The sequence below is a fragment of the Danaus plexippus genome, chromosome Z, assembly GCF_018135715.1.
Source record: "Danaus plexippus chromosome Z, MEX_DaPlex, whole genome shotgun sequence".
NCBI lineage: Eukaryota > Metazoa > Arthropoda > Insecta > Lepidoptera > Nymphalidae > Danaus > Danaus plexippus.
In genome coordinates, this window is record NC_083559.1 from 11,040,278 (window position 1) to 11,066,672 (window position 26,395).

Below are 26,395 nucleotides of genomic sequence, written 5' to 3' on the forward strand. Positions count from 1 at the left end.
CTAAGCATTTAAATAAAAATTGGTTGTTTGTTTAGAATTTCTTACTTTAGAACGCATGCAAAATATCTGTCAACTATAATAAATAATGACAATGTCATAGCAGTCAGCTAACTTTAAAAATCAGTATTAGAAATGGCTTCTTTGAGGAGCCCGTCTTCGCCGACCGACGGTTATAAAAGATTCAGTGATGATTTTGCAAACACCAGTATCAACAATTACGGCTCCAACGTTACAAGTAAAACAGAAGCTCAGATTTTTCCATGCACAGTAGCCGCCGCAGTTAGTGTACGCTTTTTGTCGTTAACAATACATATGTAATGCATTTAACATTTTGTTTAATTTTATACCTTTATATTAGGTTCTAATGAGATCGATACTGATTAAGTGTTATACGGGACTCAGATGTATGACTCACTGGTCCACTAACCCACAAGTAACCATTACGTTTTAAACGGTCGACCTACATACGCATTCGCTTTTATAAACAAATTTTTGCACATATAGCTTTACCCGCATGACGCTATAGATGTACACTGCCTTGCACATAATATATGACTTTGTATGCTTTCTATGTGGTTGAATATCCCCCTTGAAAGGAAGTATTATATTATTCTTACCTGCCCTGACTAAAACCAATCAGAACTGACATGCACTTCAAGAAGATCTTTAGTGTTAACTTACATAAATGCATATACATTTTGAGGTCGAATATAAGTTCTTTAATTTTTACTGGTCTATTAATTATTTTATAAAGGTGCTATTATGTAAACCTTCAAGATCATTGAAGAAATAAATATGATGTCATATATATATAATCTGTTATGACAATATAATGTGTATTAATTTGTTAGCTTTCTAAGTAAATGCAGACCAAATAATTAATATGAATTAAATTGTCCCACATTTGTATCTTTAATTGTTTAAGCATTGGTGTTATTTATCAAGAGACAAATTGTTGAATCAACTCTTACAAACTATTTCAATTGTTGTCTTATTTTTTATTTAAATCAATGCTTATTAGTTTTAAAAAAGTTGAATAGTAATTTGAACTAGGCTTAGCTTGTATTTTTATTTGAAATAAAAAAGCTTGAAGCTCTAGGTCTCTAGCACAGCTTTTTTAATTTTATATTGGAGATTATGTCATGGAGAAAATAAAGGTAAGCATTAATTAATGTTGTTAAAAAAGTTATTTTGTTTTATTGTATAAATGTGTCATAAGCATGCATTTGTAAAAGAAAGGAAATATGTAGTGAAATGATCTGAGATGAGTGTAATCTCTATCTTAATATCTTATCATTTAAAATTGATAAGGCCAGAACAGTTTCACTATTTATAAGAAATTGTAGTATTCAGTTTGGATCACATGATTTACGAAAATGTTGTAAAATCTAGTAAACTGTGCAATATCAATTAAAAATTAAATGGCGAAGTCGGTATTTATCCCCCACAGAGTATATGATTTGTTAATGAGTTCATGGTACAAGTTAAAATCATGTAAGTGTTATAATATTTTTAATAATATTAAAGTTAAACTATTTACGGTAAAATAAAGACTTAGCTTGACATACTTGCGAGTAGCTAGCTCAATGTTATTGGTTAGCATGACGCATCGCTATTCACAGAAATGAACTCTCGCCATAAATTCATTCAGTGAAGTACATTCTTAATTCTATCGTATTGTGCATGCATTTGAATTGAATTCTCTTAACGTGACAAGATAAAAGTTTCAGATGTGAAGATAATTTAAAGAAGATAGAACCTAGTCACCATGTTTTACATTGTTTTCGTCATCGTATTGTGCAATCTTCTATTATTTCGCATTGCACGAACCTAATTTTGTATGAACTAATAAAATCCCACTGAAAACAAGGTCGTATTTAACAACAGGGCGACGGTTGCTTAACGACTTTAAATTCGCTTTTTGTGTCTTTCTAAAATTTACTTGTGAGTTTTAATATACTTTTAAATAATAATTGTTGGTGATACAGCAGGTAATTTTGAAAATGGTTCAAGTTATTATTTATGGTAATGGATTCTTATTTATGCTGGTTTAATTCTGTTATTATTATTTTTTGAGAGTTATGTATTGTTTTAAACCATTTTACATATTACTTTCCAATGAAGATGAGTATCTATTTCACTAAAATCAAAAAATGCATTGACGAATTAAGATATTTTTTTAAAATGTTTATAAAACGTCTTACCTATTTTATAATACTCGACTAGGTTTGCGCTAATGTTCTTTTTGTTTTGTTTTGAACAAGTATTCGCTGCGACGTTGTTCATGAAGAAATTGATAGTATTTGATAAAATGTTTCAAGAGCTTGTTGTAGTTAGCTAGCTTATTAGAACTTCTTAAAGTTAGAAGTATGTACTCAGTTTATAATTTAATATTGTAGATAACTTCGTAGAAAGCTTTCAAAAAAAAAAAAAAAATATATTGCAACTTTATCAGTTATTATTTCTCTTCTATTTGTCCTATAGTATATAGTCTACACCATTAGGCACACTATGATTGACTTATCTAACACAAAGCGGATTTCCCCAAACGAAGCAGCAGTTCTCGAAACTAGCGAATTCAACAAAACAAACTTCAACTGTACATATAATATAGACCTGTAATATGTATCCTTTTTTATCATGAAGTACGGAAATCTCGCGTTTTCTATTCGACTCCCACTTGTACGGTTTATTATTAGATATTATTTACGGACACCAAATGCAAATTAAATAGAAGATATCATATAGTGACGTAAGTTAATATTTAATATGTAGCAAGTTGTCTTTGAATTGTTTGGAATTCCTGATACCTGAATAAGTAAGTCACGTCAGCAGGTTGGAAATGTTGAACATCAGTGAATGGACATTGATTAGAAATCTATAACTTCAACTTAGAAATTACATATCGAATTTTAAGTAAACGATTTATATAGGTTTCTATGGAATACTTATTTTTGAGTATATTTAAAAGACAATTTCAACGCAAATCGTTTTGATTAATATAATCAACCAAATGAGTAGCTATAAAATCGAATTGCCCCGGAAGTTTAAGATCAAATCCAAAAAATTTGTTTATGAAGGTCACTAAGTCCTATTGTTTAAAATCTAAAACCTTTATTACATTTAAATGTACAAAGTTAATGATAGAACCGAAAAAGAGGTAGGTAGGTATGTCTCGTTTGTAATTAAGCGACGTGTTTGTTTACGGAGTACATATGTACATAGCTCCTTGACTTAATTAAGTTGTGACTAAAATAACGGTGTAATATATTAAAGTTTACTTAATGATAATTAAATGTAGCGTTAACATATTGTAATTAATATTTTTGAGCACTTTGTCATTTTGTTTGGTTTGTCAAAATTAATTATATACCAATGATTTGATGGTTATTTTTATTTAAAATTAAATTAAAAATTTAAATCAATTAAGTTTGAATTTAAAATCTAATTGAAATGTTTCGTTGCAAAGTGGTAACAAATTGTTGAAATATATTTTGTGGCCATCATATAGGTACGCTATATATTTAAAATATAAAATAATAATTATATTTTTGTCAACCATACCTCTAGTGTCTTAATATTTTGTCAGTGAAATGACAACGGCTAAACTGTACTGTGTGGTGTCCTATTTAGATTAAAATGCATACTTCTAGAAAATATAAAATAGGGTTGGAGGATTTCATGGCCGTAGTCAAAGATGTTTTACATAATAGAGTCTATACTGCTTTTTTCGATGGCTTAGGTACGTAATATAATTTATGCAAAAGTGGCCGGAAAATTTATATAAGTATTAGATTTTCTAAAGGTTATATAAAATTTGTTTTTCTATGTGTTATGAGTGTATTTGATGCTTTTCATCGTTACCGACAGAGTATTTACGTACTTCGGCTTGACTTTGAAATGTCTAGTGGTAAGTTTAATACCTGCTTTTGAATCTGAATCTTACGTTATTAGGTTTGAGACCCGACATTTTGTTTGACGTAATTTAAATGCAGGCGCCCCCACAAAGATGAATATAACGAGCGACGTTTTATTCAAAATTAGTAACCCGTTTTTTCATACACATATATATATATATATATATATATATATATATACTTTAATATTACATAAACCTCCCCTCCTGAGTTCCAAGAAGTCGGCTGGAAACTTATGTAACGTATTTGTAAAATAATAATTTATCCAAAGGGACAAAAAAACTATAAAGTAGGAAACTATTAGAACGATATTGTTACTTCAATAACATTTCTATAAAATTTAATACATCTGAATTTTTTTTGTCAAATAATCTATACTTCAATAGAATTTGACTTAGAATCTCTTTGAATATTTATACCTAGAGGCTTTGAAATTGATTGGAACAAAGCCAAAAATTGAGGACGAAGAACATGTTTTATTGAAGCCTATTTTGGCACTAAAGCTTCATATCTGCCTGTAAATTTATGAAAAGATTCTTTTAGATGTTGTGATGAAAAGGTATAACATTTTAATTTACCGCTGTACCTAAATATGTAAATACGAATTTATTTTACGTGGCCGAGAAACCAATACCCACATATTCACATACCAACTATGGTATTAATTATACTAGTGTTAATTAACATAATTTGTGGGACTGTCTTTTACATTGTCATTTATCTGACACGTTAAACAGATTTCTAAATAATTTAGGCGAAATTAAAATGGATAGTTCTAGTTAAAAACTCAACATTTGTGTATCGAAAGAATTAATATGTTTCAATGTAATTTTATTTGTTTAATTGTTATTTTCAATCTTTTTTTTTGCGTTTCGTTGTGCGGGTGATTATAAGGACGTTTTTGTTGCTGTCTTGTCACATCCAGTCCTGTTGTGGCTTGTGACTCACAAACATTTGTAGAGTAATTAAAGGCGTAGTATTATTAACGATATTTTTTGATTGATTAACGTTATTGTATTACATTAATCCGTCAATCATTCGACTTAACCTTCGGCTCGAAATACAAAGTTCTTTGCTAATTGGTAGCATGTCTTTTTTTATGTCTTTATACTTGTTCTCTAATAAAAATTACAAAATCAGGGTGTATAATATGATGAAATGCATAGTATTCCGTTACTTGTTACACGTAACGTTACAGACAATCGTACTGGAGATGGCGCTGGAGACGGGACCCTGGACATGGGAAGCCGTTCATCACTCCACACCGGAATACAGATGTCGGAGGATGAGCATTGGGAAATGAACTATCATGAAGCCGCCATATATTTAGAGGTCACTGGAAAGAAATCTTTACAATAATAAAGCTAATTGAAATTCTTCAAATCTGAACGCCCCTCAATTAATATTTGTAATGAATGAATATTATTTTAGTTAGGTTCAGAGCTAATCTTATTAAAGTAAGTGTAGTTTCTATAAACAACACGAATATTCAATTTTAGGAAGGCCAAAACAATGAGAAGTTCGATTCGCACCCATCTAGTCCGGAGGAGTTACCCGCATACCTCCGGGTACACAACCCCTGGTATCATGGTCTGGACCTCTTGGCTTCACTGGTACTTATACTGCTGGCCTTCACCGAAGATCCAGCTGTACCGGCTTTTGAAGTAAGTTCTTATTAGAGTTAAGCACGTCGGTTAATTCTACTTTATTTATTTAAAAAAATATATTTATTAAATTTAAGGAAGAAAAACTCTGAAACAAGTTATTTCAGAATATTACAAAATTACTATAGCTTCCAATGTGGAATAAATTTTGTTTTTGTAATTGCAATGTATGTGTATATATTTTAGCTACCAGTATGGGCTCACGGGACTATAGAGCTATTAGCGCTAACTATCATCGGTATAGAGTTACATCTCAAGTTAAAATGGATTGGATGGGGTACAATCTTTAAACATAAGAGGACTATGATCAAGGTGGGTTATCTAGGAATTATAAATTTTATTCCCATATTAAGTCTGATACTTTTAAAATCAATGAATTGGAAGCAGCACATTTAATACATAACGACATTTTTAACATACAGAAATCTTTTCCTACACTTAGTTTGTTAAATACAAATCAAATTGTAATCAAAAATTTTCAAATTTCTTACGTACTGTAGCTATGTATTTTGAAACTGTCCAAAATTTACATATCATTAGAATTAGATATTCGAGTGGTGAACTTTTTAAAATTATAGTGCAAAGTAAATAATATATGTCGTTTTTCTATTATTATTAAGTTATGAGCGAGTCAAATTAAAAACAAACATTTTTAATTCTCGCAGAACATTAATTTAGTCAAAATGAATATATCTAAGATGTATTGTGTTGTTTATCCAGGGTGTTACACTCCTCATCATGGTGTTGGAGGCGGTTGTTGTGCTGTGTCGACAGTCTTCTCATTTCCGTGTTACTAGAGCCCTGCGTCCCATCTTTCTGGTTGACACCCGCCATTGCGGCGGCGTCCGACGTTTTATAAGACAAATACTTCAGTCTTTACCACCCATCATTGATATGTTAGGTTAGTCATTTTAGATTATTTATTTATATGATAATAGAGTCACAAATAATATTAAGTCTTGGTTTCGCTGATTCCTTATAAAATTTCTGATATTCGAAATAATTATATTAAGAAAATAAAGCTTTCAGATATGTCGTTTTATATAGTCTATTAAAGAAATAAATTTTTCTAACTTGTCATTATTAGGAGATCAAAACAGCAAAAACTGTTATGCTACTAATAATTTATTAGGACCTTATTACTTTGTAATTGGCTTTTAAGAAAATATTAATTGCGTATAAGTTATTGGTACTTAATTGATGGTACATTAAATTTGATAACATGTTTAAAATAAGGCTGTTATCTTTAATATGATTTTATTGCAGTGTTGAAAAATTTTGATAGCGTTTTCGAACGATTCTTCTGTATCTTAACATATTTGTTATAACTTAATTTCCAGGTCTTCTAATGTTTTTCGTAGCTACATATTCGTTGCTCGGTTTTTACTTGTTCTCGGAGCACGTGGACAACGGTCACTTTCAGACGATCAGCGATTCTTTCGTCAGTATGTTCGTACTGCTTACCACAGCGAAGTAAGTAGCAAATGAAATTTAATATACCTACCTGTGTGAACATATCCCCAAAATAATATTATATTTTTAGTTTCCCTGATGTCATGATGCCGTCGTATGCAAAGTCCAAGTGGTACGCGTTGTTCTTCATTCTGTATATAATCACTGTACTCTACGTACTAATGAATTTGGTGAGTTAAAATTTTATCGATATGAAATCATTTTTGTTATATAGAATTGTAATGAAACAACAAAATTTAATAATGTACTTGGTTATTTTAAATGTTTCATGGATCAAATCGATTTTGATTTGCTTCCACCAGATGCTGGCGGTGGTGTACGAGGCTTTCACCCGCATCGAGCGAGAAAAGTGTCGTGCGTTGTTGCTACACCGGCGAGGTGCTGCTCACAGAGCTTTCCGTCTGCTGGTGTCGAGGAGAGCGCCGCGTGCTGTCCGCCTACGGCACTTTGCCGGTCTAATAAGACACTACGCACCGCATTACAGTTCGTACTGATGCAACTTTTGTTGATCATGTAGTATTTAATATATGAATATTTTAACCGTTTTTAAATCTACGTGCGAATCGTGTGAGTAACACGTAATCTCTCGATAGTTTCTAATATTTGATCGCCTTCATTGGCGCTATTTAGTAATTTTCATATGCTAGTATTATTGCCTTGTATACTATGCATGATATTCAAAGGACGTTTCTTGAGAAAATCTTTTACTTTTCGCAGGTGGTCTGGACGTGTATCTAATGTTCAAACAGCTGAACAAATCCGGTTCAGGAGGTCTGTCCCGGTCTGAGTTTAGTCATGTGTACGACGTGTTCGCGCTTCGCTGGGCACCGCAGACGACGCGAGCTCCTTGGTACAGTGAATCGCCCCTGGAGCCACTCGCACGAGCAGCCGCCGCCGCCGTTAGATGGGACTACTTTGAATATCTGATATGTACGTGATAGATTTTTTATTTCGATTTTTTGGCTATAGAAGATGAATTTTTAATGCCAGGAAAAATATAAATTCTATTTCAAACTCAATTTTATGTGAAAGGGAAATGTAATTTAGAGATTTCTTATAAAATTAAAAATGGATGGATGATAGTTATCTTTGTTTTCAATTGTAGTTAGTTAATAAATCTATAACTAAAAGGTGCAAGATATAAATAAAAATTAGTAACGTTTTATAGAGTATAAAATTATGTTATTCCAGATGCTATAATAATCGGTAACGGCGTCTCTATGATTCTCCGCGTGTTTGAGGCTGCCGGTGACTTACAGGACAGCGCACGTCTTTTGTGTGCCTCCTGGGATACATGGCTGTTCCTTGTCTGTAAGTATTCTAATAGAAAAGAAATATTTATAACAGGTGATTTATAACAGGGGTTTGGGATACTTTGAAGTGTTGTTGCATGAATATGAAAATATACACAACTTGACGAAAGATTCTGCAGTAAAAAACGATTCAGTTCGACTACAGAGTCTTCAGGAGCTAGATTTATTAAGACACGTATGAATAATATGAAGGAAAAATATTTAAAATTGTATCATAAATTAAAAAAAATGAGTTCTCCTTGAAGCTAATATATAGATGAATATAATATTGCAAATCATCTATTGGGGTAGCCAGTAACGTAAACTGATAACCCTATCTTGTTATCCGTGGCTAAACTCTCCACATATATCAATAATCAATGACTCACATGATATACTTTGTCAATGAAAAATTTATGTCGTAGTGTTCCTTGTGGAAGCATCTCTCCGTATGCTGGCTTCGGGCCTGTCCTCATACCTGGAATCCGGGTGGAACGTATTTGACTTGAGCGTAACGCTACTGGCTCTGCTTGGAGCTGTGATGCTGTCTATAGCACCCAAGCTATTCATCGTGGTGATGTTTAGACCATTGAGGTTGGTGAAGTTTTATTATTATTTATTAAAATAATCTAGCCTTCCAAAACATTTTGTGGATGAGGTAAATGAAGGGATGAATCACATGGCACATATAGGCTATCTTTTTTGATATCTTTGGAAATTTAGTCAATTCTATAGATAATATAATAATAAATACTCATAATTACTTTCAACATCTAGACCCTCAAGGCCCAAGGTATAACAGTTCTCTTTTTTTATAAATAAAATATTATTACAGCATAATAAAACAAACAACCAACAGTGGCATGTGTAAGCAATATAAATATTCCGTGCCACAACATATTATAAAGACTAGAATATTGAGGAATCGCTGAAACCACATCCTATACCATCAAAACAAGTCGTGGTGGCCTAGACGTTGAAGGCCCGCCTCTCGTGCATGAGGGTGCGGGTTCGAAACCTCGCAAGTACAAATTTTGTTTTTCCGAGCCATATGTACTCTTTAATTAGACACCACTGATAGAACCTATCCTTTACAAAGCTGGACATATATAAGTTTGAAATAATCCGTCCGCCTTCAGCAAGCGTGGTGATTAATGCTTTAAACTCCTCCACGTGAGAAAAGGCTCAGCACTTTGCTCAGCAGTGGGCTCCGATAGGCTGTTATGATGATGCCATCAATTGACAATTACTATACACTTTCTCCAGAAAAATCCACTCTATTTAGTGTGTGAATAAAACAACATCCTATACTAATTTACACTTCTTCAGACTGATGCGGCTGTATAAGTTGAAGAAGCGTTACCGCGACGTGTTTGGTACTCTGGTGCTGCTCTCGCCACTGATGTCGTCGGCCGGCTGCGTCATGCTCGTCATGTACTACTTCTTCGCCATAGTCGGTATGGAGCTGTTTGCGGGATATGACCTCAGGAACTGCTGCGTGTTAGTATACTTTATATGCTGGACCATCTCAATACTATCCAACAAGTTTAAAGACAGCTATTAATCATAATTACCCTGTCTTGAAAACCATTTAGCTAATATATAATTTTTTCTGGACGTTTTGGATTGTCTAAGGTCTTATACAAATTTCTCTAATACATGGGTGTGACTTTTAATAACTTCATTGTATAATTATTAATATTTTCACGAAGAAAAATATATTCTTTGCAATTCTTCATTGTGTGTACGTAGATGTATATATATATATGTATATATATATATATATATATATATATATATATATGTATATAATTTACCCTGACCCTGAGTAATTTTGTAATATACATATATATTACAAAATTAATCAGGGTCCCTTCGCCATATTGTCTTTAAAATGTCGAATTGCCATCCAAAATAAAAATATCTGGCAGTAAATTTAATTTGAATACTTAGGAAAAATTGCTGAATAATTCTGTATAGATATGCTGTAAGGATATGATCAGTTAGTAAAAGGTTGTAAGCATATTTACATTTTAAGTATTCTTATTTGAATCAAAAAACTAAAAAGTCTTTATCTCTTACCTCAGTAACACAACCGTGGAAGACTTTTATAAATACTCCGAGAACAGCTCCACTCCTCTTGGCTACTACTACCTAAACAACTTCGAGAACATTCTTACAAGTGGCGTTTCACTGTTCGAGCTGACCGTCGTCAACAACTGGTTCATACTCATGAACGCTTACGCGATAGTTGTGGGGCAGTTCAGTAGAGTGTACTTTATGGTAAGATCATAAATTATTCAGGGAAAAAAATATATATCACACATCTGTTTTATATATTTTAAACTTGTTGTAGGTATTCTATCTATTCACTATGGTGGTGTTAACGATCGTGGTGGCCAGTGTGTTGGAGGCCTTCCGATTCAGGATACAGTACAAGAGAAGCACCACGAAAAGAGATGGTAATTTTACAACCGACTATTACACTTTTATACCTGTAATACGGTTATCGCGTTGAGGATATAAAGATTTTTAGATTTGATTTAGAATACCCATAAGGATCGTCAAAATCTTGTGCAACAGCTCAGTAAAAAATATCAACTATTTTGAGTTTGTTAAAGGAATAATTAACATTTAAAAATTGGCATCATAGATGTAACGTAATGTAAAGCTTGAGATTTTTATTAATTTCGCAGAGGAAAAACTGCTACATGAGGAGGTGCATACGTCATGGGAAGAGGCACAGCGGTTCGGGGCAACCGGAGACTTGGCGGACGAATTGAGGGGATTCCTTCCACCAGGGGTTGGTTCCATATAACTTATCTTATGATTAAATCTTATCTTCCTTTGACCTTTTTTTACAGAAAAATTAACTATTTGATAATGTTATTTTATTTAGATGGAAATGACATTTATCGGTACCAGGCCAAGGACGAAGGAAGTTTTACAGAGAAGGATGTACCAATCAGACATACAGAAGTGGTTGGCAGATGAGGATGATAATGATGGTAATTTAGCTCTTCACAATCTATTTTTTAATATTACCATCCATCAAACCTATGTATATACGTACTTGAAATTTTCTGAAGGAATATATATAATTTATATTCTATTCACAGATTTGCAACCCTCTACAACGACCACATCTAGTGATCCGCTGTCACCACCACTGATCCAGCAACCCGATTCAACCAACAATAACCATCAGATACGACCCGGTTACCAGTTGTAGAATTTAATACTCCTGCTCCTTCGTGACAGACTAACTTTTGTGTGGGACTTTTTAGGAAACTTATAAAAACTCTTTGGTTGAAGTGACTTGTTAGTTGTTCTGACAAAAATATACTGAACAGGCGAGAAAGTAAATATTACAATGTTTTAAAATAATGCAATTAATTATAACAATTATTTATTGATATTTGTTAAGTGGAGCAGCTATATTTAAGTGGAATTTAAATCTTCCTTAAAAATTATTTTTAACATTTATGCTTATTACTAAGAAATTTCCAAATATATATCGGACGGTATTATATAATATCTGTGATAGTTGACAGTGGCAGATTTGAAGACAAGATTTTAGCGAATTCATTTGGTTCTTTATTAAAATCTTTTAAGAATACTCAGTCACTATATATGTATCTAGTTTCATAAATCCTAAAGGCATGTACATGTTTTATAATCAAGTTATGTACATTTTGCCTTTTTTATGTCAATCATATAAGTGAGTATGAATTTTGTCAATTTGACGGCAATGGATTCAGTTGAAGACTATTTTTACAACATATGACATTATTTATTTAGAAAATTATAAAATTTTATGATTTAACTTGTCGTCATTACAATATCCGTGACCTATTTTTGTCTTACTGATAAATAATTTAATCTAAACATTGAATTTTGAACAAAACTTATCGTACGATTAAATGCAGTGGTTTGGTGTATTGAATGCTTTTAAAAATTACTTGTAACATTAGAAGCCTTAAGGCAAGAGGCCTTATAGTTATATAAATAGTTGTACCGGAAATGGCTTTTAGTAAGTGAAAAACCAATTACTAGAAATTTATGGTCACGTCGAGATTTTATGCTACTATTTGCGGATATATTTACTATTAATAGTATTATTGTGTTTTAAATTAACTTTAGAGATTATTTATAGGCTTTTGCTTATGAGATTTAAAGCTCAGTATTTAATTTTTGTAGGTACTGTTCAGTGCAATTCTATTGTTAAGGAAAACTTACAATTTCATTGATGTTAGATAAAAAATGGATGTACATGGAGACTAGCATGAGAACGCGTCATCAAACTAACTGCAGTTTTCTGTTATTTATTCTATCCTATTCTAATATTTATGAAGGAAATTAATATTTATATATAGTAATGTTGCGAACTTGAGTTAAGGCTACAGGACTATCTCTCCGGCTAACTCGGTGTGGCAATTTTCTTAACTATAGATTATGAACTGATCAGGCAGATCATTAAGTGGCGTATAGAAAGTAGTTTAAGTAGAAAATCGATTTTAGGTGTAATGGAATGTTACAGGTCCTTTGTAGGTGTCTTAGATGTTTTGGTTACATAATATTTTGTCAGTGATTCATATAGAAAGAAATATATATGTATAAATATATTTTTGTATTATATTTTAGTTCAATAATATTTTGTTTTTAGTATGTTATTGTGATAGTTTAAAATATAAAAGGACCATTTAGTGAAATTTTCTTTTTGTTTAACATCAGATGTATGTATTATTTGGAAATAATTTTAACACTGTTCTATATTAACTATGATTACTTATTTTATTGTTACCGTAATAAATAAAAATATAACAATACTCATTGTTTTAATACAAGCAACGAACAACTTCAACCTTGTTGGTGACATGAATACATAAAAAAAAAAACTGCAATCATTCTATATCGCTTTAATAATTAAAATGAATGTCATCAAGCACTAAAATACAAATAAAATACCCATAACATCTTGTAAATACTGAATACCATATATAAATAAAGCCAACCTTCTCTTATATATATATGTCTTATTCACTGCAGAAGTTATTCTTATACAAAATAAAGTATCTACATTTCAAGCGAGACGCCATCGCTTCCTAGATGAGTGTCCTTCACTGCATATCCTTTATTCTTAAGATCAGCAATTAGAGAGTCTATTGTGGTTTGATCGCTTGATGGCGGCAATAAAACAATGGCGTGCCTGAAATAAATCGTTAATAACGTCTATATAAATTGGAATTATAATATTGGTTTATTATACTGTTTTTCTAGTGTTCTATTTAGTTAATTTATATTATCTGTGGAATACAAAAAGTATTATATAACCTTGGTGTGGCAGCACTAATTTTGCTATGCTACCCGATGACTGATGTAGTAGGTCGTGTTCATATATTATTTAATTTTTTCGACTATAATGTTAGTAACGTATCCGCTTTTGGGTATCTTTAACTCACCCCCCACCACCTGCTCCAGTGAGTTTGCATCCAAAACCATACACCGCAGCCGATGCCCTGATATCTTCCAATGCTGGGTGTGATACACCCAGGGATGCTAGAAGACAATGGTTCATGTTCCATAGATCCTGAAAGATGTCGGTTTTAAATAGCTGTCCCATCATACACATAGTGTCCAAACTAATAGTGAAAAATGTTTTCAATGATAAATTTTTCATAAAATACAACAAGCTGTGCTCATGACTTATTACTGAGTAAAATTATTATGTTTCTATGGAAGGCTGATAAAATTTCTTAAGTAAGTAACCTTATATTTTATCTCAGTATTTATTTAATACGTAACCTTCATTAACTCATTTATTTTAAACATTGATATCCGCTAATAATCCCTTCATAGCGTTTTTATCATTCCATAGCCAGAATAAACAGACAGACATAATTAAAAAAATATGTATATATATATTTTTTTTTACTGAGCCTATATTCCATATGCATTTAATAAAAAAATGTTGCCATGCCATAACAAAGAGACATTCCAATTTTATTATTTTTATATATATAATTGTTTTATTGGACAAAATATACTTTAATTACAATTCCTTTTTACTCACCGCCAAGTGTCGGTATTTCTCTTCAGTATCCTTGACTCCATCTTGAGCCAGCTCTTCCAATATCTTGAAAAAAAGTTTCCATTAGAATTAAAATATAGAAAAACAACCAATAAATTGTATTACAATAAAAAAAAAATTACAACACGTGTAAGTAGAAATAGGCAGAATAAAGATGTTAATGATATTTAAGAAAAATCATATTAAATGTTGAATACATACTTTTATAGCGGTAGTGGTTACATGACCGCAGGCCATCATCACACAGTCTACAGCATTGCTGTTCCTATCCTTTAGAGCTGACACGTGGCTCACTAATCTCTTTGTATTCCTACTGACTTTTGTATCGACGAGCAGAATACGTATATTGGTTTTGAAGTCAAGCAAACGCGGGGTACCACCTTTTTTGTATGCCACTAGAGAGCCGAAAGTACACGTTGTGTTGTCTATGCCTGAGAAGTAAGTTATACGTTAATATGAGATGACAAAAATAATAGCGCCCTACAAAATTTTTATTCATGCCCAACCTGAAGGTGTTCCATGCATTATCTTCTCCGATTCGAAAGCTTCAGCTGATATACGTTCCAAATCTTCCAAGTGAAATATCTTGTCATTACAACCACATTTCACTTTGAGAAACTGCAGGAACGCTGCTGCTAAACATACGGCGAAGGAAGCAGAACTGCCTGTGCCGGCGCCGATAGTTAACTCAGTAGTCATTTTGACACTCATACTATTTTTTAGTAGATCTGTGTGAGCAAATATCTTAGAAAACAAATAAAGAAACGATCGTAAAGACTGCTTTTGGACTTCTGAAAATTTTTCGAAATTAGGTTTGATTGTGTTCCAGAATCGGTCGACTTTTGCTAAGTGGCTTGCATGGTCTACTTCTATGTGGTTCTTCCATGACTTTGAAAATGGTGGTTCAAAGAAATAGTCCACAACTTTCTTTAATGGAATACTTTCATTCAGTCCCAGTGACAGGAAAATAATGTTGATTGACGGTTCATTAATCACCTTTACTTCCTGGAAAGGTTGGAAAGTATGACATAGTTTTCATCATAATGTGAATTCCAAAAAATTATTAAAATATGTTTCACCTGAATAACGGTAGTAGTCTTAAGTCCTATGCTGCATGCTACCGCGATCTCCCCATAGAGAACCGAATGCTCACCATGCAAAATAACCTTCCCGGGAGCAGTGACCTTCACTTTACATAAATCCATGATTACAGATGATATGGGTTAATGAGTTTATGGGTTGGTAATATGGTTCAGCTTAAAGCAGTCATTAAAATACTATTGGTTTTGTGATTTCCATTGGTCTACCGTAAGGGTCTTCTGAGTGAAGGCGTGGATAACTTTCAGTTCTTCTTGGAGCACTGAATTAACTAATCTGTAAATATATCTTTGAAATATGTAAACTAGTAAAATATTAGATTTAGTTTTAATTTTGATTAGAACTTTGTCCTTAAAGATTTATTAGGTATAAAAGATCTCTGTATTCATCACTAACATGAAATCACAATTTATTAGAAGATAACTCTTACGTTTTAGATAATGAGATCTAAGACTTTCGCGAGTTTTATTCATTTAAATGAAACTAATATATTTCGGATAAACTACGCGGATTTTATTATTTTGTGATCAACGTGATCACGGTTACTGAAAAGTAACCGAAACGTCGGGATTATGTAGTTTTAAAATAATAAAATCCGCGTAGTATATCCGAAATATATTAGTTTCATTTACGTTTTAGAGTCAGTAAGTACACAAGGTAATTAAAAAGGTAAAAAGACGTTGTCTGCGTTTAATCTTCTTTATCCCAATACAATATTATTACGTTTCAAGATAAATAACTAATTTAGAAATAGATTCTAGGTTTAGTTAGCAAAAAATTTTTGTATATTGCGAACATGGCCAAATGAATTTATAAAGGCTTCCGTTAAATATTTTAAAGGAAACTATTACACAAAAATATACATTTTTTACGTTTTTTTTTTACTTGTACTCTTTTAATTTTCTTACAATTCTCAGGTTTGTGTGGTTTTATGAGGAAGATTCTAAGTTTCATGACTAAGATTAAGATTGAAAACGCGTCTTGCTTTAAGCTTATAGGCGGTTCCTTATCGTGATATTTTAGTGTGGTGTGTGTAGGTACCGCACCTGTGTCTAGCGAGCAAGGGTTTCCCGATGAACTTATCAGAGACGATCACAGCGGAGAATTTGCCACCGCAACCGTCGCTCTCGTCCACTACTTCCTAGAAACAACCAAAAACACTAACTGTAATGCAGTCACAATGGTCGTTAACCAGGATTACATAAAATACTCTAGTTCCACACATCTGAATAACATACGTCAGGGCCGTATATAAAACATATATTTTGCTTACTTATTCATCTTACAAGGAAAAGATACAATAGATACAGCAGATATCATTTGCATCGATAACAGACTTTGAGACAACTCATTTGAATTCAAAGTTAAGATGCTTTTCATATGTTAATTTAAAAACTCAAAATAACGCGTTGTTATTATCCCGCATAAATAAATAAATGAATTTATCTTAGATAAAAGAAAAACACCGGAATTACTTCCTTTTTCGTGGAAATGGATGAAAACAAATGTTTTTTAAATTACATGAATTTTCTTTTACAAGTACATGAACACACATATGTATTCATACACACGCAAACACGAAGGAAATTAATAAGTAAAGATATACTTTTGAAATTTTTGCACTCTATTAAAATTGAAAAAAGTTGTAGTTTAATTTCAGTATTAAAAAAAAAAAATTGAAAAATCTTTTATTAATAATTCGGTTAAAAATTATTTTTTTTATTTACTAAAACTATACAGAAGTATTATCTGTAGCTATATAAGTAGGTACTATACGGCATAGAATGATATTACCGATGAAAAACTTCCATGGCAATAAATTTTATATAACTACTGGCTACTTATGTTTCGTATAAGATAATCCATAAGAAATACTTAACACTTCGATAGCATGTTTTATTTAAATTAAAGACTGAGTATTTATCGTGTAAACAGAGGTATCAAGATCTGTGATCTGTGAAATGCATCTGTATAATAACTTTGATAGTCGAAACGAAACTGTATCTAATATGTTATTAATTTAGACATGTTTATTGGAGGACTTGATTTTTTAATAAGAACTCGGGACTTTTTTGGAACATTTCTGTCAATGATTTATGTTAACTGTGTAAAAGTAGAAGACTAATAAATTTGTAATTTAGTGATTAGGAGCCCTTGGAATATTTTGTGACGCGTTCCAAATTTGTCAAATTAACTAAACATCCAGAGTAATTGAACTTATTAGATTAAATAAACACAGCGGACATGTGTTAGTCGGGAAATGGAAATCAATGTACTTATAGATAATTAATTATATGTAATAATTAGCAATCACTATTTTTCCTAGAAGATCTATTACGGTTATTGTTTTTTTTTTTAATCAACACCATGAACATAATTTTATTTCAATGAAATTAATTTTATTATGCAGTTAAAAAATACCCACTACAATTAAATAACATTTTCATTGAGAATATCTCTATTTTTGAACGCATTATGTACATATGCATAATAGATGAAAAATAATGGCATAATAAATGAAAGTAGAAATATTATTGATAGTATTTAAATTTTCTAAATAATCAAGACTCACCAGTCTAACGAGACGTGCGTATTCTGCCGCGCCTCGCAAACAACTGGTAACCTGCGTTTAACTGTTTATTGGACGTAACGGTATGTTGGAAGTAAAATAAAGTTATGCGGTATATTCGTTTCATTGGTGAGTGGAATAATATTCAAATGTGTATTAAAATATAAACTTTAAACAAAAAAATTTTTTTTCGATAAGAACAGTTAAATTCAGAATTATTTATACATTAAAATGAAATATACTAACATTAATTACATATTATTCATACAATCCGATAGTATTTTATGATCCCGTCCTCGGCTTATCTGTGCTAGAATTATCTATGATAATAAATAGATTAAGTATTGAGTAAAATTGATGAATAAAAGAGTCCTCATTTTTTATGATGACCACTAGTTTTAGTTATTCCAAAACTAACAACATAAACAATGTTGTTTATAGCACTGCAGGCTGTAGCACGATAAACGGCATTTACGTTTTTTTTTAATAAAAAATATTAAGGTTTAAGAATGATCTGCTAATCATTCTGGTGATGAAAAAAACATTAAAACCTTGTGTCTGAGGAGTAATTCAAAAAAATTAACTTTTGGAATTATAAGACTGCTACACCAACTATATGATAGCTGAAGGTCAGATAGTTGCAATAGGATTATATCTACTGTTAATCCTAAGTTGAAAGAAAAAATACAGACATCTTGAGAATGTCATCCTTTTTTTAAAGTCGGTTAAAAAGATCTTGTGAAAATCTTGGAATTTTAGAATAAAACCCAGTCCCACTGTGATAACATATCAACTTAATAATATATCTAATATTGACATACAAAATTTACTCAACATATTGTTAATACAATTTTTATAACTCCTGTACTATAGGAAATACAGCTTCAAAAAAATAACTATTCCAAAGTAATGAATTGTTGAACTCCATCAACAAAACAGTTGATATTAGTTTTTAGACATCATAAAAAAATTTAATACCTTAAAATTGTTTTACATAAACCATAATCAAAATAAATAAAACTAGTTTAAAATGTATAAATAAAATGTTTATTGGGAATGTTAGAATGTAACGTAATAATTAATTTAACTTAACTTTGGCTTTAGTTGGCAGCGAAGTTGGTAGCATTAGCTGTTTGTGTGTGAAATAAAAGAAAAAGTATACAAAATGTGCGCATGAATACATAGATATCAGAACAGGAAATAAATCTGGATATTTGGATGGAGGTTCAACAAATAATGTAACTAGAATCAACAACAACATACCTAGAAGTGACAAGAAAAAACTTATTGTAAGCATCTTCAGCAGAAAGGCATTCCGATTTGGTGCTGGATTTATACATTTGTTCACAGTATTAGCATTTAGAAAAGAAAAGGGCCCCGTTTTACATAAACAGGATAATTGTAATGAAATACTATGAAAACCTATATAGATCAAATTTGTGCTAATGAACGGTATCAACAAACCGTCTTTCAATAACAACGGCAACATGCTGAAGTTCGATACCAGCAAAAACCAAAAGCAAATAAAAGGATCCTCTGGGAAATGTATAGCGACGGGTATCGCTACAAGAAGTATTGATTTCTCATGCACTTGATAGGAAAATAAGAAAAATGCTAAAGAAACATTAATGAGACTTAAAACAAACTTTTTTACGTTAATTCTGAAAAATAAATCTAAGCATGAAGGAGCAGCTGCTAAAACAGTTGATAATAAGCACATTCTGACCATTTCCTCGTTCTTATATAAATGTTTCAGTTTTATAAAATTGTTAACTGTGCACCATACATTGGATACTTTGTCTTCAAAAACTCCTCGTTTCAACGGAAATAGTCTATGTAAAATTTGTAAAATATTGTCCCAGGAACTTAACATGGGATACCATACTAATACAAATGTAAATATGACCGCAATACCAATTTTGGAAAGTTTTTTTACAAACTGAAAGAGATTCCCTTTATTAGATACTATAAAACATTTTCTGAGTAGATAAAAGAAAAATGGCAAAGCATGATATAATTCCATCTGCTTATAATTTATTGCTAGCACAAAAAATATTGTAGATAGTATGTCATTCTGTATGGAGACAGTGAAGAACGTGGCCCAGAGAAACAAGCCTAGGGAAACACAGTTATATTGGAAATGTCCATGATCAATAACAATAATTCCGGGATATAACAAAAACATCACCAGTCTAATATCTGTATGTTTAAATATGTTGTAGTTGAGTTTTGGCTTCATTCGTTCACGGTCAATAGAAATACATGCAGCAGCAGTGAAAAAGAAGTACACATCACACAAAAAAACTGTCCATCTCATGAAACTCTTGTGGAATTCGTTTTCATAACCTCGAGAAGCGAAGAGCCGCACGGATTCCGGATCCAACCAATCGGCTATAAGGCCCATTAGAAGACTGTGGTATGCTGTCAGAGGTGGATAATCAAGACCCCAGTACTCGAGGTCATTCTGTGTAGTGTTGTGATACCAGGATGATATTTGGGTATGCACTGTTATTTCTTGCCAGTGTCGTTGAGCTTCAAAGTCACCATACATAGGTGGTTTTTTATAACCTGAGTAAGGATATGCGGCAACACACCATCGCACCAGACAAGCAAAAAAAACTCCAGGATACAATGTATATTTGGTTATTGCTTTATCAGAATCGGCACGTTTACCCATATTTATAGTAATTGAAGTGATTTATAAAGTTACGTTTGCAATAATTCTCGGTTTGAAAGATAAAATAGGAGCGCGTACGTTTGAAATATTTGACAGGTCATACTTACCACATGAGCGGCGTCTAGCTCCTTAGTTAGTTTTTCTTTTAAATATTCCTCTGAATACACCATATTCCTCAAATTTTTAAATAAAATAAAATAAAAATGAATTGACAAATAAAAAAAATTGCTTTTACTAAAATAGGTCACTTTATTTTTTTATGAAAATATAGGCATGAATTCCCATTTTATATGTAGAGTCTGCCATAGAGTATATATATATATAGAGAAATTAAAACTCCAAAATATAAAATATTCATGATTCTTTAATACGATTACGTTTAATTTTACATTAATAAACTTTAATAAAGTATAAATAAATAATTTAGTGATACATTTTTTAGATAATTTTTTATTAAGATGATTTTTGCTTAAATAATTTTAATTCGTTTGTGTTTAATATAATGCTTTAAGCTCAATATACACATAAAATGTCTCATCACTGTCAATTTCACTTAGTGATTCACTTAAAAAGAAAACTATTAGTAGTTACCGTCGTGTAAATACACATTAAATCTGAATACGATCTCTTTTTAACTTTTCGGTGCGTTATTTCGATGTCGAAACCTATTTGTAGTAAAATTCTGAAATAAATAAAACTAAAAAGATCTGTTATATTATTATTGAAATAAACATGTCAAACATGTAAATTTTCACTGTGAGCACAAAATCTGTGTCATAAGTAGGTACATCTAATTACATTTTAATTTTCAACATGAAAATGGAAGGGGAATCTACATCACTAAAAGAAAATTTAAATGAGTGGAGATTTAGTCTGCATCCGAAATATATATTGCTTCCTATTGATGAGAACCACGACCAAGTTAAAAATAATGTTAAAAACGTCATATACTCCGAGGTTAACGCAGTTCCGTGAATTATTATACGCTATCAAAATTAATTGATCTATTCTTCAAGGGAATAAAATGGCATAATTCTTTTATTTCTGTGACCACTTTTTTGTTAGCTTACAGTTTTTTTCTTTCAACAAGCAAATATTTATTTTTCATAAATATTATTCTATAAATTTTCTAACGTAACTCAGGTAACTCCGCATCCGTTAGAAAAAAATTTACGTCTCGTATGTTTTTCTGAAGATGCACTTACAAATATTCTTGATATGTCTCCTGAGATAGTAAATACGGGTGAATTTCTCGAATTTGTTGGAGGAAGAAGGTTGCCTTGTGGATCTTTGCCTGTTGCACATAGGTAATATTTACCATGTTATCTGAATTATCTTACGCCATTCATCATATTTAATATTAATATTTCCTTTAGAACAAAGTTATTTTTGAATAGTTTCTAAGGTTATTTGTGCATACCATAATTATATTTCTAGGTATGGCGGTCATCAATATGGACTTTGGGTGGGTCAACTTGGTGACGGTAGAGCTCATTTAATTGGTGAATACGTGAATAGGTATTTACAATGAATACACTCGTATTTTACCATTAAAGTGAATTGGTACAGATTATCAATTTAACCATCGATAACCAAAACAACTTCCCTAAACATATTGTTATAAATTGAACTTTATATAGACTTTTTTTTCACAAACTTAACTTATAATTGGGATAGATTATGCGAACGTTGGCAAGTACAGCTGAAGGGCTCAGGTTTAACGCCTTATTCGAGATTGTATGATGGTCGTTGTGTGCTGCGTGCCGCCATCAGGGAAATGGTTGCCAGTGAGGCAATGTTCCATTTGGGCGTGCCAACTACACGCACTGCTGCAGTAGTTGGTAAGGGACAGAAGGTTATTCTGTATACTGTATACATGTTAGTGTAAAAGTTCAAATTGCGGTAAATCCTGAGATTATGTATATGATTAGATTATGTAAATGTCCGAAAGAGGTATCCGTTTAGGTTTTTTTTTTTAATTATTTATTTATTAATTCTCCATGAACCTTAGGGTCCTTGCCCTTGTTAGACTTAATACATTACATTTTTTTACAAATTTTCCTTCAATAGCTCTCAGTTATTATTACATAAATAATTTTAATAATTGCTGCTTAGAGCTGCATTACACATGTATATGGCTAGCTATGTTTGGTGTTTTTTCTGTATTCCGTTGATGGTGTCGACGTCCCTGGAGTGAATCGCCATCTTGAGATTGTAGTCTTTTATTTGATGACTGGTTGCTCTTGTCGCTGTTTCAACTAATCTTCCCAATGCGTCTTGGTGGTTGTCTGAATAGTAGACAAATGTCTTTGTGTGTCTGGACATAGCTACCACCGCGTGTGGAACGCTGTCGTGAAGTGAGCAGTTGGTAGGTCTGCGTTTTATGACGACGACATTCTCGCTGGTTTGACCATGTGCCTCGTGAATAGTCATGGTGCGCGATTCGTCTCCTGTTCCGTATCCTTATTGCTGCAGTTCGGATTTCGCCTTCTGCGTGTAAGTTAGGTAGAGGGTCCTCGGTGTATGTTTTGGGATTTTCACATCAGTGTATTCCTTCAGCACCGCGGATTTTACTATCCCGTCGAGGAATAGATGGTGTTGTAGATGTCTTTAAGCGCATAGACTACGTCCGTTGGGCAGCGTCTGGTACATAGAAGTTCTTGGTTTATGTTTGCCAGATATTCGGGGCCTTTGTAGTACAGTCTGAAGAGGTTTTCGCGTTCTATAAAGTAATATCCGTTTAGGTTTGTTCAGGTTAGGTTTATGGAAGTAAATAATTAAGAATTCTTTATTGTTTTATTCCTAAAAACAACATCTACCAGCTGACAGCAGTAAAACCAAGCACATACTGAATTCTAAAGATCAAAAACTCGAAGAAATCGTCCTATTATCAACATTTACCAACTCATATCGGTCAATACTAAAATTTACTGGAAAATCTTAAGATTTGCCGCTGTTCGAACTTTTACAGTAACATATATAACATATTTTTAAAGACTTATTATGTAACTCTTATGATCAGATTTCTCAAGTTGATAATAGCTTATCATAACTTTCAATAAGTGTAACCATTTTATAGCCAGTGATGATACAGTAGTACGTGATTTGTATTATTCGGGAAATCCCCACCGTGAAAAAACAGCGATTTTGTTAAGATTATCACAGAGTTGGTTTCGATTTGGTTCCTTGGAAATATTGGCAAAAGGTGGAGAACTGGCTATTTTGAAGCAATTAACCGACTTTATAATTAAGGTATTTCAGATTAATCAATGAAACAATGAACAATATGTCAAATGCATAGATGTGGAAAAGAAAAGATTGAAATTAAGAATTTTTTTATGTTTTAGGAACACTTTCCTGATATCCATCTCTCAGACGAAAATAGATTTATTCGTTTATTCTCCGAGATGGCACACAGATCTCTGGACTTAGTAGCTAAATGGCAAGGTATACACCAGTCATTATTTTCAAACTCACTGGCCTTAGAGCTATTATGTCTATGGCGAATACCTGAATGAATAATATTTTTATCCATGAAAAAATTAACTAGTGTGTAGATATTCACTACTTCAAAATATTACATTTCAGGTTTAGGATTTACCCACGGTCTTTTAAATACGGACAATATGAGTATTTTGGGAGTTACCATGGACTATGGTCCGTTTGGTTTCGTGGATTCTTACGATGGCGGCTTCGTCTCAAATTCATCAGACGGGGAAGGACGTTACTCACTGTCAAAACAACCAGATGTTAGTGTATAAAATGCGTTATTAGTAATTCGGTATAAATAAACACTAATGTTTTTTAAATTCAGATCGTGGTGTGGAATATAGGCCAGCTGGCGAATGCTCTGAAACCGCTATTGTCTTCGTCGCAGCAAGTGCACATGACACATATATTGAAGACATTGGACACATATTGCAAGAATAAAATATTGTGAGCAACTGTTTAAAAACTCCTGTAGTGCCGAAGTCAATTGTAGATAAAATATCATTTTTGGTAGAACATTTAGAATGAAAGTAGTTAATTAATGTTATTGTCCTATATTATAAATATCCTTTGAAACCAACGCAAGCAAAGAATCTTCAACTTACCGTCTAATCGAATATTTTCTTTAACTTCCTCGTAACAAAATTACAGCATAGACAAAATATTTTAGGGAGACATTCTTGATGAAAATTGGTCTGAAGAAGGAGCGCTGGGGTGACGAAGAATTGGTAGAGAAGTTGCTAGATATGATGCAGCATACTGGAGCGGATTTCACCACCACCTTCAGGCAGCTATCTGAAGTAAATTAGGCTTCAATCATACCATCAATAAATGATCAACAGTCTTATCATCTTAGATTACGTCAAACGATATTGAAGTCGCAGTGGTTGACTGGTATAAAGAAAAATTCTTTGACATAATATTTTGTTTCATTGATTTCTTTATACAGTTAGAACCTCACGAAATGGTTACTGGATCGAAGTTGGAAGAGAAATGGTCGTTAAAACGACTATCTTCTCATTCGTCGTGGGGGTGCTGGTTGGATCAATATCGCGAGAGATTGGACAAAGAGTCTGGTTAGACTTTACATTTACCTTACCAACAATAGAAAATCATGTCCAAAGTTACCAAACTTTTTCTTATTAAAATGCCGTAAAAACAATGGAAAATACTTATACCGTTTATTCAGTAAGTAAAGATAAGAAGTACATGTTCCGTCTCGTCTTATTAAGATTGGTTACAATTAAATTTACCGGGGGTGGCAACACTTCAGCAGTATATTGAATTAATTCGATTAAACCTATCTGTTCACTCGTCAGTTGACAGCAGCAGCTCTTGCGTGTTTTCTGTGGAACGCGTTCGTCGGATGCGCCTGGTCAACCCCGCGTACGTTCCGCGTACTTGGCTTATACAAGAAGCCATACAGGATGCGGAAAGAGACGATTTCACGAAGGTTCGTAAAATTTTTAAGACGTCACTTTGTTGTAAGTAGACGAAAACTTTTTGGTTCTTGATTGAAACTTTGAGTTAATTACTTTGTCTAAATTATTTTGTACGTTGCAATAGATACGGGAAAACAATCATCTGGCGTTTAAGGTTAACCAAATCTAAACCATTAAATAATTTCAAATAGTTTTGTCATCATTAACTTAATTGAGATTGTTTCACAGTTACGGTTTCTGCTGCAAGTCATTCAAAACCCGTACGAAGTGCAGCCAGAGGCGGAGGCCCGAGGTTTTTCGAACCAGCCACCACAGTGGGCTTACGCCCTGAAAATAAGCTGTTCTAGTTGATGAGTAAATTGTTAACCTGGAATAAAGTGCTATTCATATTATAGACTTAATTTTTAATATCAAATATTTAAATAAGCGACAAAATAAAAACTGGCCCATAGTAAGACGTGAAAGACGTAATAACTCAACCAGACCTTTATGTGGCAGAAAAATCAGACATGAAAATTAATAACATTATTAATATTTAATGGGACAAAAAATGTGTAAATGACCTAAATGTCCAAAGGGAATAATGAAGTTTTTGTTATATACTTAATGATTGAAGCTGTTGAGGTGTAGGTAAAAGGGAGATTACTGGAAATTATTTATGTGATATATATATATATATATAT

General features: G+C 32.3%; 4 protein-coding genes across 6 annotated transcripts; 2 read left to right on the top strand and 2 right to left on the bottom strand.

Annotated features, from left to right (window-relative positions):
• The first annotated feature begins 92 nt into the window (after window positions 1-92).
• Window positions 93-13,175, top strand: LOC116777542 (two pore channel protein 1-like). 2 transcript variants are annotated; one of them, XM_032671151.2, is made up of 17 exons: window positions 93-235; window positions 5,116-5,249; window positions 5,417-5,581; window positions 5,768-5,893; window positions 6,302-6,482; window positions 6,922-7,054; window positions 7,125-7,224; window positions 7,357-7,537; window positions 7,772-7,984; window positions 8,246-8,365; window positions 8,772-8,940; window positions 9,676-9,846; window positions 10,434-10,629; window positions 10,703-10,808; window positions 11,043-11,149; window positions 11,246-11,354; window positions 11,466-13,175. In XM_032671151.2, exons 1-17 carry the CDS (start codon window positions 133-135, stop codon window positions 11,576-11,578), a joined length of 2,427 nt encoding a protein of 808 aa, XP_032527042.1. In that variant the 5' UTR covers window positions 93-132; the 3' UTR covers window positions 11,579-13,175. The 2 variants fall into 2 exon arrangements, with proteins under 2 accessions (XP_032527042.1, XP_032527045.1); XM_032671154.2 differs by lacking the exon at window positions 93-235 and adding an exon at window positions 1,361-1,494.
• Window positions 13,176-13,250: 75 nt separating this feature from the next.
• LOC116777547 (bolA-like protein 2) lies at window positions 13,251-21,067 on the bottom strand. Of its 2 annotated transcripts, XM_061526584.1 has the most exons (8): window positions 18,108-18,225; window positions 16,582-16,676; window positions 15,517-15,811; window positions 14,944-15,442; window positions 14,639-14,868; window positions 14,420-14,482; window positions 13,809-13,936; window positions 13,251-13,555 (listed from the first exon to the last, which is right to left on the bottom strand). In XM_061526584.1, the coding sequence occupies exons 3-8, from the start codon at window positions 15,640-15,642 to the stop codon at window positions 13,423-13,425; spliced, it is 1,179 nt and encodes a 392-aa protein (XP_061382568.1). In that variant the 5' UTR covers window positions 15,643-15,811; window positions 16,582-16,676; window positions 18,108-18,225; the 3' UTR covers window positions 13,251-13,422. The 2 variants fall into 2 exon arrangements, with proteins under 2 accessions (XP_061382568.1, XP_061382569.1); XM_061526585.1 differs by lacking the exons at window positions 13,251-13,555; window positions 13,809-13,936; window positions 14,420-14,482; ... (1 more) ...; window positions 14,944-15,442; window positions 18,108-18,225 and adding an exon at window positions 20,889-21,067 and having other exon boundaries at window positions 15,516-15,811.
• On the bottom strand, window positions 19,129-20,878 carry LOC116777546 (dolichyl pyrophosphate Man9GlcNAc2 alpha-1,3-glucosyltransferase). Its single transcript, XM_032671160.2, has one exon. The coding sequence runs from the start codon at window positions 20,779-20,781 to the stop codon at window positions 19,183-19,185; it is 1,599 nt and encodes a 532-aa protein (XP_032527051.2). The 5' UTR covers window positions 20,782-20,878; the 3' UTR covers window positions 19,129-19,182.
• Window positions 21,068-21,429: 362 nt separating the features above from the next.
• Window positions 21,430-26,106, top strand: LOC116777544 (protein adenylyltransferase SelO-like). Its single transcript, XM_032671159.2, has 12 exons — window positions 21,430-21,738; window positions 21,925-22,088; window positions 22,219-22,299; window positions 22,459-22,622; window positions 23,861-24,033; window positions 24,129-24,228; window positions 24,370-24,530; window positions 24,596-24,717; window positions 24,941-25,070; window positions 25,220-25,346; window positions 25,590-25,723; window positions 25,941-26,106. The coding sequence occupies exons 1-12, from the start codon at window positions 21,595-21,597 to the stop codon at window positions 26,061-26,063; spliced, it is 1,623 nt and encodes a 540-aa protein (XP_032527050.1). The 5' UTR covers window positions 21,430-21,594; the 3' UTR covers window positions 26,064-26,106.
• The last annotated feature ends 289 nt before the right edge of the window (window positions 26,107-26,395 follow it).